General features: G+C 39.3%; 1 protein-coding gene across 1 annotated transcript in view; it reads right to left on the bottom strand.

Moving 5' to 3' along the window:
* Nucleotides 1-10,562, bottom strand: part of LOC108673660 (atlastin-1-like) — a 13,495-nt gene extending 2,933 nt beyond the window's left edge. Inside the window, exons 1-8 of the mRNA XM_047882002.1 lie at nucleotides 10,238-10,562; nucleotides 6,951-7,088; nucleotides 6,494-6,550; nucleotides 4,060-4,218; nucleotides 2,843-2,944; nucleotides 2,029-2,179; nucleotides 1,429-1,622; nucleotides 801-1,034 (exon numbers count right to left, since the gene is read on the bottom strand). Coding sequence (XP_047737958.1) covers nucleotides 801-1,034; nucleotides 1,429-1,622; nucleotides 2,029-2,179; nucleotides 2,843-2,944; nucleotides 4,060-4,218; nucleotides 6,494-6,550; nucleotides 6,951-7,088; nucleotides 10,238-10,435 — 1,233 coding nt within the window. The 5' untranslated portion in view covers nucleotides 10,436-10,562. The remainder of the gene's footprint in view (nucleotides 1-800; nucleotides 1,035-1,428; nucleotides 1,623-2,028; nucleotides 2,180-2,842; nucleotides 2,945-4,059; nucleotides 4,219-6,493; nucleotides 6,551-6,950; nucleotides 7,089-10,237) is intronic.
* Between the last annotated feature and the right edge of the window lie 204 nt (nucleotides 10,563-10,766).

The raw sequence follows: 10,766 nt of genomic DNA, 5'->3' as shown, positions 1-10,766 counted from the left end.
GCATTGTTTTTTGTTGCATTGAGATTTAATTTCTTTTGATAGTATTTTTGAATACTATGCGTCTCTATACATAATTTAAATCACTTTTCCTGTTAAGTTTGTGTACTTACATACATTAAAATACGATTTTTCAAGTGTACGAATATTTATTTCCCCCTACTGTATATAAGGATTAACTTCGGATTTATAACTGGGTCCTATAAGTTCTTTATCGTCTATAGAATACGCATGAAGGATGAATGAAGAGAGTGTTCCAATCCTTAAAAACTTATCTAGAGTTAGATGCGGTGAGATATTAGTACAGAAATTACTAAGGTATTAGTAACGACACCATCACGTTATACGCGATTGCCGCAGTCGTCTGTAGATGAGGATATAGGCTATCTGAAAACTGCAGCACTGAGTTGTTGGTTAGGTTCGGTCTGTGACTGAAGTAGGGAATGCTTGCTTATATAGGCGTACAACAATGACGTCACAGCAGGTGACGTGGTTACACCTACAGCAAGTTGGGTGGGGACGGTAGACAACCTGACACCAGCTCATGGAATGGCTCAGGTATTTTAAATTTTTTTCTTGTCATCATGAAAATTGGAAACGATGCAAACAAGCACTAAGTTGCTTATCAGTGGCTTAAAAAACAGTGGAATAACATCGAAAGAATTTCTTGTTTGAAATTTTCTTAGCTTGAAATTGTGAAATAGTCTGAATTGATGGGTAAAATTAGTTTAAAAATTTCAATTTTCAGATGGTAAGAGGAACTAATTCGCGCAAGGAGTGACCTCTCTCATGCATTTACTCACATTTTCAAGTTGCTCTTTGACTTCATGAACAACCGGAAACTGTTCACTGCTGTCTGCATATTGGTTTTCTCTGAGGTAGGCTGCGACGGCGTCACGCTTGAATGCGAAGTGTTGGCTCATGAGAACGGAGGCCTCAAGTTGTTTTCCATTGGGGAAAACAATAGAATTCATGGCATTTTTGTATACTTCAAGAGAAATATTACGAGCTCCATTACTGCATACACGTGCCATCATCTGAAAATTTTTGAGAAAAAAACATCAACGAAACGGACTTTCTAAAGCAAATCTTATAATTTGGTCCAGTATGGTGTTTTGCTGCTTGGGCCTAGATATAAGTGAAACATTGCAGAATATAAGGAATAATAATCAGGAATATAAATAGAAAGGATGATTTGCACTGATCTCTGACGACAAACAATAATGAATAAGAGTAAAATCGGGCTCTTAGTGGTATGGTATCAACCTTTCTGAAACTCATTATCTTAATTCATACTTTAAAAGACATTACGTCCCAAAAGCAAAAAAATGAAACCGAGAGACGGTAAAATCGTGTACATCTCAAGATATTCAGATTGAAGTGCACGAATGTACATTAGCAATCTTTTTATAACTTTTCCTATCTCAAAACCTCAGCCAGACTGGTGGGTTCCACCAGCTTTCCCTCCCTGAAGACCGCCATGTAGGTCTTGATGAAGTCCACCAGCTCTTCCCCGGTGGCGGGCTGTCCCCGCCGCGCCGCTGAACGCTTCACCACGAGGCGCTCAGGCGCCAGCAGGCGAGGCACCAGCAGCTTTATGTGCTCCACGAATTGTGGGCTCAGTTCTGTTCATAAATTATCAAAAATTTTATAAAAACTTCTTACATATCACTTAAGTGAGATGTCAGCTTTAACGCTCATACGGGTGGTTGCGTGTTAAAATTTTTTAAATGTCAAATTTTGTTAGCGGTTGCCACATAAAATTAAGATTAAATTGATCTTAACTTTATGTAATTTATTTAATAATTTCCGAATAATTGATTTTAAGTGCAGGAAGACCCGTTCGCACCAACGCTTAACATGGAACTCACATTCAATTTCAGTTCTATGCATGAGATACGTTATTTGTAAAAACACTTGAAGTGTGCAAGGCTCATGACTGTAACTCAAGCTTCTCGAATGTTCCACAATATCCAAGTGACAGATCCATGATATCTGATAGCAACATTAGGTCCTGCAGAGGGCGCTTACGATTTGGTCGACCATCAAAATTGGAGTCTTCGGCCGCGCCGAGGCCGATGTGCGGCATGAGGTAGCACTCCAGCTTCTCAAAACTCTGACGGAGGCCTTGTCTCATCAACCTCTGGTGGGTTGACGCATTCATCAGCTTCTCCGCCTTTTCCTTTGCGGGAAATTTGAAGGACATCAACCATAACAGCAGTCTGCTATATTATATTTTCATTCCGGGCATATTAGGGGGAGCACCATCAAAATATAAATTGAAAAATCAAATTCATAAATAATTATCGAGAGAGCCGAGGATTCTAATGTTATAGTGTTAGAGGAAAAAATACGCCAATACTTATATTTTATCACGAATGTACAACTGCTGTAACTGATTTGAAGACCCATTGGAGGCAGCACATTTCACCAGTTTTTTATGAATGTTTAAACAGGGAGGCTATTTCAGATGTTCACAAGTTCGATATCGGAGAAACGGATGATTTCGCATGTACACATGATAGAAGATGCCTTTCAATCATACTAAACATACTAGAACTTCACGCTTATATCTTGACTATAATGTTCTCTCACCCTGCCAATAATGAAGATTTTTCAACAGCCTAAACTGACTTCCTCATCCTTTTGTCAACGGATAGGATAAGGTAACCGACGTCAATGTCAATCGCATCAAAAATCCTGGAAACGCGAGTTACCTTTTGTAGATATAGGGCTGAATTTCGACATACCATTAATTATTCGCATCTAAATATGTAAATCCATTATACATATATTTATTCTACGTGGAAATCTGTAATTGCAACATATATTCTGAACAACTTACCCCTAGTTGGCCTAGCACTTTCTCCAGTACAACTTGACCGCCCTCGTGGCCGCATGGATGCTGCTGAGGAAAACTCCAGTCACGCACCAGGAGTAATAGGTTCTGAAAGGTTCAAAAGTTTTAAACAATGTCTGTAAGTAAATTCGAGAACGCGTTCTAACTACCTTCAAGAGAAGGTTTCTAATAACTTCAAAAGACGCGATTATTAATCTATAATTTGAAACGAGAGGATCTCACTGTACTCACTGCAGAGGAGACGGGAGAGGTATGTCATCCATTACACATGGAAGATAATAACCGGAATGGCGCCAAACTTCGAGAGCGAGACCTTCGGGATTGAGACATATCACAACGAGAGAAGGGGGAGACTGTGCAAGGTCCCCCCCCCTACGTAACAGATCCGCAGTCAGATTTCAATCCCTGCGGGAAGGATCACTTTCCGTGGCGGGGCCGAGGCTGTTTAACGCCCTACCAAGGGATCTAAGAGATGGGGAATTCACCCTGCAGACCTTCAAGAGACGACTGGACGTGTTCCTGAGCACAATCCCAGATCGACCTCCCCTACAAACCTACCAGCGGCGAGAAGCAAGCAACAGCATCGTGCATCAGGTGGCCCAAATGAGGGCGGATGAGCGATAATCAGAGGCGGCGATCCATCGTGACCTGGGACTGCTACGTCCCAAACAAATACTAAGGATACCAAGGATCCAATTGTTCAATGAGTTTATTTCTTCAGAATAATCTATAATATCTAAATTTGTAATTTGCAATCCGACGTTGGAATCAAACTCCACTGAATGAGTTTCAGTCAGAATTTACCTAATGCGCAGCGAGAAATTAGTTATGAAAGAGAGAATTCAGCAGTAAAACAAATGATGGAGTCAGAAATTAATCGAATTAAATTGGAATCGTTCATTGTATTTCTGCTCAGAAATAGATCTATTGGCCCGTTAACGGTAAGGATCTTAGCAGATGCTGTGTATTATTGGTAATATATTATATATTCTGTTGGCCGAAGTGCTGCATTTTCGTGGACGACATCAACAGGGCCCGGGGAAGCTCGAAGGCATGGAGGTTGTCTATACCTATATAACCACATGATTACTTGCCATCCGACCAGTTCAAATGACAGGTCATGCATACAGAACTTCTTGAAAATTTTATGCTTCTATTTTTGCTAATATTTACTGTAATACTTGAAATGAACATATCTGTACCTGGAATGCGCGCGACTCTTTGATCTCCTTCTGTGCCGAGGCTCCGTAGGTGCTGAACGTCTGCAGGTTAGTGAGGTCGTCCTCGCGGATGTTGTTCATGAGGTTGTACACCGTCACGGAGGAGGTCAACAGCGTCAGGGCGAAGATATACGTCGAATCCTGGAGAAAAATAAATTTTAGAAGAGACCATAGCCATTACAATAAGAAAAGACAGTGTATAAGCGATCTTTAGCTGTGCTTGCGAATAAGTTAGTCCAATGAAGGCTCATGATACTTCTTTTCACGAAAAAAATCTTGAAATCAACTCCGTTCGTTTACGAAAGAGCGGTAGACAATAGAAGAAAGAACTTGCAATGAGTGAGAAAATGGTCAGATGAACTTTCCAATAAACTCTTCAAAAAAATTATACAAGGGTTCTATTGCAAAAAAAATCTTATCTGTGTTGTATAAAATTTACGTTTGATATGATTTGGCTTCTGGTGCCTGGATGACACATTTCCCTGTAAAAATTAATAGCTTTTGTTGGAATGAGCTCGTCGAAGAAAGTCTTGTTTAAAGAAACTTGGTAACGATCAGTAAAGCGTTTAATTGAAACATTTGCTTCAGAAAGAAATGACCCTATCGAAATTCGAAGACCTGTCAGCCGCTGGCACACGGACGCCGCAAGTTCTTATCTTAGGGTAAATTAGAAGCTCTATGTCCGCTTTAGGTTCCGGTTGCCGTAGCGAAATAAGCGCCGAAATGGAATCTTGTGAAATTACTCGTTGAGCTTGGGGCGATCGTGGGGCGCGCGTATTTGGTACCTGATACGTTCGGGACAGACACGGCCGAATATGAAAAATGCTTAAAAAAATTCCCCCTCCCTTCTCCCCCTTATGGGGGGGGGAAGGGAGGGGGTATTTCAATCTCTGTACGTTATATATATATGCAGTCTATTTTGCACTACTCGCTCAGTTTTAAGATCAGAGCAGTCTATCAGAGGCTCAATTTCATGCAAAGACGTTTACAGCTAGTAACTTTTATGACATGGCGTGGTTAGAAATGAGGGCAATAATCGCAAATAAAAAATTCAATCGATACATCAAAAGGTATCCCTGATTCGAGGTAATGCAAGTCAAGCCAATTTCTCCTATTAAATCCATGTATCCTACTGAATGAACAACGTTGTTTTTAAAATAATCGTTGAATTATTTGCCGTTTCATTTCATGTAACTTTCGTCACATTAAATTTCTATAGAGCAAACAGTTCTGCAAGGGCCTCGAATTTCTGCGTTTATTTACGAAAGATCACACAATAGAACGGAGTAGCACATGTTAATCTTAAATTTTCCAGTCAAATACGTCATAATTTAAGGAAATTGTTTAAAGCTCTCTGAAAGCATCAAATTGTTTAAAGCTCTCTGAATGAGACAAAACTATAATAGGCTAGTACCTTTTCGATAAGCAATGAGCACTCTTCACTACGTACTGATCGATTGAAGGTTTGATTCAAACTGGCGCCTTCCTATTCAATTGCTGCAACGGTATGCTCTGTCCGGATGGGGGGTGCGGGAGGTAGACCCCCACATACCGGCATACCCCCGTATGGCGGGAACTTCGATTGTTCGTGCGTTTACCTTGTTCAGCATCTGACCAGCCCCATCGTGCGATAGCGTCATCAGCGTTTGACCAGGGGCATCATGACGAAGCTTGACCAGCTGCTCTTTTTAATCTTATTACGCAGATTTGGCCTACCGGGCAATTGACTTCCAAAAGAGGCTGGTAAATAGAAGCAAAACACCCTACGTGGCCGACTTGCTCCTGATTCACCCCTAAGCCGAATATAGTTCCTCTAAAACGACCTTAATCGGCACGAAAATTTTGACAGGGGAGGCCTCAACCTAGCTGATAAAGAGGCCTTTTAAATCGATTTATGGGTGGATGGTGAAGGTAGAACAGACCAATTCCAGCCGTTCGTGTCACTTGCCCGATCAACAGAGGCAAAAAAAGACGACGCTATAGAACTGATTTGCTGTATTGTATATTTAAATTATTTTGAATTAAATCAAATGATCGCTTTTTATTCAGAAATACCTCTAAATATAAGTGCAGTTTTCTATCACGAATTGAAAAGAGAGCACTTTGAAAAGATCTCCATCGTTCTTCATATTAGGGACACTCAATTTACTCGTGATCTCAAAGACCATAATGTTGCGGACTAAAAATTAACCCTCTCGAGGACAAAAAGTTCATGTCCGCAGTGTTTTTTCATCGCCGTGGGAAATAGAGTTTATCAATGGTAAATTGTTGTTGATATGTTAAATACAGTTGTTTCTCCAAATAAATCTTCTTAGATAATTCATAAAAAATAGTTCAAACTAACGAAAAAAGATAGTTATATATAAGGAAGACAGAAAATCACTGTTGATTGTAGATACGAGCCCACTGGACATACCCGCGGCGAAGTCTGGGTGTCGAACGTGCCCTGAGTATCCATGAGAATAACTGCCACCTGCAAACAACAGATAATTAGATATCTCTTCACCTTCTCCATTTAGAGTACATATACTAACGAAGAAAAATTAATTAATGTGAACAGTTTTCAACGAGTCAATTGGACAAAGACAGACTACGAGAATTTCGTAAAACACACTCGCTGCCCAATGATATTGGAGTGCGTCAAAACATTTCACGTTAAAGGCATACCGTATTCAGCTTTCGAATAGATGCTGATTGCTCGTTGATAGTAAGTCCGTTATTTAGATTTGTGGAACAAGTCTGAGGACAAAATGTAGTTGTTTCTAGGATAACACGGGAAAAAGTTTTAAAAGTTTACCGTGTGTAACTGATAGAATCAGAAGCCGATGGTAATTCTTAAGAGTACACATTCCATCCTATAAGATTGAACTCACTTCTTTGCCGCTTGGTTTAGCGTAGATAGTAAAAGGTTCGCTCCAAATGTAAATGCCGGCGGTCTGCCCCTCCATGCCTGTGCTCCAGACGAAACCTTCCAGCGGCTGCGACGGATCACCCAGCCAGTTCGGTAAGCCCTGAGCAACGTAGGATCAGCGTAAGTCAAGCTGAATGAAACTTAATTTAAAGGAAATTTATTGGAGAATGTTTTGCGGCTGCAATTCGCTGACACGGGGTTTCACATAACTTAAAACCTTTGCTTCAACGTCTGTCCTACATATTGCCCAATAATTAGACGAATTCAATTATTGACCGGGGGTAACTGAATATTTCATCACACAAGTTTTGGAATGTTTCATCTGAAGGGGGTCTTATCACTTTGGTCTTACAGTGGGTGCACCTGACCTAAGCATCTGACAAAATGGAAAAACTTTATTTAATTAAAACTTATTATCTAAAATAACATGAACCAACACTAATCTAATTTAAATTTACATGGGAAATACAAATATCATATCAACACAACAATATCATTAAATGTTGACTTGATAATTGCAATTTTGTGAAAACCAAGGTTCAAAAAAGTATCCAACACATCGTAATAAAATAATTTGATTTGCCAATAATTTCTCATTCATTATTTTTGGAGGACTATTCTAGAGTCATAAAACGTTGGAATATTCTAGAATGCAGCAAAAAAGTCATAGACATCTTTCTAACTGCAGTCATTCATTACCTGGCATCGTCATTAGAAGGTGGCCTAAATTTTAAGCTCTTCAACAATGCCTAAAACTGCGTAATTGTCCGAATAAACTAGAAAATCAATCATTCAGCCTCTCAGAGATGATTTGGGATATAGAAAAATTTAATCTGTGCTAAGTATCCCAATTTCGACAGTTGGTGATACTGTTCTGAGATGTAAATCATTCCATGTGTCGACTAGTCTGTCACGTTCAGGGCGTCCTACAAAAATTTTCACGTTTCAGGGCGTCCCAGATAAAAGTTTTTTGTAGCTGTAAAAAACTGTTGTCGATTACTCTATATGAAGCTTTTGAAAGTACTGTGAATTATATTTTGAAAGTATTATATATGGGGATAATTTTGACTTCAAGTTTAGACTATTAGTTTTTAAACTAAAATGCTGACACTATATAAATTGAAATGATACCTAGTGGGACAACGGGCCCATGCGTGTCGCGGGCAAAGCGCCCATGGTAGGCTCAATATCACTCTGTGAAGTCTTGTGTTATACATCATTAGATTTGTCTCAATGAGCTCTTCAAAACTATGGCGAGCTTTTTGAATTACAAATTACACTTCATATTGTATGCTTTTTTTATTTGCTGCCTCAGGGCAGCAAGTTCTATATAGTTTCTAACTGTGCGTATTTATGACCCCTTATCTCTGCTTCACCCTTACAACAATATACGCAACTATAAAAGGAAGACCATACAGCCAACTATTCTCAGACTAAACTTGAGAATGTTTTGGAGGAAATTAGGAATGACAAATTACAAAAAGTTCAAATTGCCAAGTAAACGTTGCGTCGGCAAAGAGACAGCGAGATGACGCAAACTGGAATTCTTTGTTTAGGAAAATACGATATGTAACTGCATCCTTGTCTGAAATCAGGAGCAAGTACGAATTTCCTACACATAATATCTGGATTATGGACAAAACTGGAACGAAGTTTTTCTTTCGGTCATGTATACATATTTTTTCTAGTCAAGGATACATTTTTTATGTCAAGGATGAATTTTCATGGCATGGATATATTTTTCAAGTCAAGGATATATATTTTTCAAGTCGTGGATATATATTTTTATGTCAAGGAAATATTTTTTCACGTCAGTGATGATTTTTTAAGCCAAGAATATATTTTTTTAAGTCAAGGATATGATTTTTTAAGTTGTTAATAAATGAATGAATGTAATATTTTTTATTACATTTTTCGTCTTTTAAACTGTAAAGTGTTGTTTCATAATCTTTAAAACAAAAAAAAAAAATATTCAATTAGGGTAGAGGGACCAGAGGTGGGTGCCTTGCCCCAATTGCCCATGGGACATTGCCCCAGGGGTGGGGCAATGGGCCCATTTCAATCAATGGGCCCATGGGTGGGGCAATGGGCCCATTGATGTAGTGTTTCACTAAAAATTGAATAACTCTATTGGCTTCTAATTCACATTATACATTCCTCATTACTTGTAAGTTTAAACAAAGCAAAGAACTACCTAGTAGCAATTAAAACTTCATAAAAAATTTAGTTTAAAAAAGGGGTGGGTTGGCCCCATGTTACCCTACAATAAAAGACAGTTCTTCGAGGCAGGGGATCGGTCACCAAGTGAAACCGCTCTCTTGAAGGCAACTCACGTAAAGAACCGCCGAAACTTTGCGCAAGAACACGTGAGTAAGCATTCAAGCTTTTGGGATAAAATTTTATGGTCAGATGAGACTAAAATTGAGTTGTTTAGTCGGAATTATGTCAGTCGTGTTTGGAGACAGAAAAATTCTAAGTTTCACCCGAAGAATACCGTCCCAACAGTGAAGTTTGGAGGTGGCGGCATAATGCTTTGGGGTTGTACTCGTATCTCTTCTGCAGGCTCTGGGGAATTGGAAATCATTGAAGGAAGGATGAATTCCGAAATGCATAGGGGCATTCATGATAGATGTCTCGTGAAGTCAGCCGAAAAATTTAACCTACCTCGAGGTTGGATATTACAACAAGACAATGACCCGAAGCACACGGCTAGGCAACTTTTGCAAGGTTTCAGGAGAGGGACATTGAGTTATTGGAATGGCCAAGCCAGTCACCTGACCTCAATCCGATTGAAAATCTGTGGCGGGAATTGAAATTGAGGGTGCAGAAGAGAGAAATCATCCAAGATATCTCATCCAATTGAAATAAATTTGCAAGGAAGATTGGGCTCCTATTAGCACGTGTGTTATTGATGTGAACAAGTATTCTAATCGCTTAGAAGCAGTTCTGGCTGCTTAAGGTCACATACGAAGTATTGAGTAAATTTGTTTACTATGTGTAGGATACTTTTTAAATCTGACTTTTACAAAATTGAAATTATCGTGTCAACATTTAATGATATCATTGTTTTGATATGATATTTGTATTTCAAGTGTAAATTTACACTTGAATAGTGTTTGTTTTGGTTATTTTTTATTAAGCCTTAATTAAATAAAGTTCTTCTTTTGTGTCGGATCATTTTTTTGCCCAATGTAAGTCTCGCAAGTCTCATGAATAAAATGAAAGACTTGAGGTTTTCACAAGTCTCACTTCATTGACGCAGTACTTCACTAAGAAGTTCAGAAGGAAGCTCTTGCCGGTCCTGAACGCCCCCGCCACCGCCACCACACAGACGGGTTTGTCGCCGACTTCAGGACTCAGCAGGACACCCCGTAGGGCTTCCTCGTCCAGCTCGAACTCTTGAGTCTCTTTGTTCAGAACAACGATAAGTACAGGATGGCCGGACATGATTACGCCAGTAATAATGAATTTAATGAATAAAGAGTTTCTTAACTCCAGGAATGTTTAGCAAAATTAATGACATGTAGAGACCGCGCCGCAGCTGATAAGCACACCTGCCACAGTCTCCAAAGAGTTTGCCTGCAACACTGAAGGCGAAGGCTGCTCTATCTTTGCGTCAAGTTGACTGTTATCTAGACTATCTTGTGGGTCTAGATATCTATCGCCCTAAATATTACATGTTTCATTCATGCTAATTGTCAGTGAAATTAATGGACATCACGTTGATGAAGGCCAGTGGTCCATTATGCTCATAAAATGGAACCATTAAAAAAAGGGA

The sequence above is a fragment of the Hyalella azteca genome, unplaced genomic scaffold (assembly GCF_000764305.2).
Source record: "Hyalella azteca isolate HAZT.00-mixed unplaced genomic scaffold, Hazt_2.0.2 contig9392, whole genome shotgun sequence".
NCBI classification, from domain to species: domain Eukaryota; kingdom Metazoa; phylum Arthropoda; class Malacostraca; order Amphipoda; family Hyalellidae; genus Hyalella; species Hyalella azteca.
Note: the sequence above shows the minus strand (reverse complement) of the source record. Positions and strands in the feature narration are given on the sequence as shown.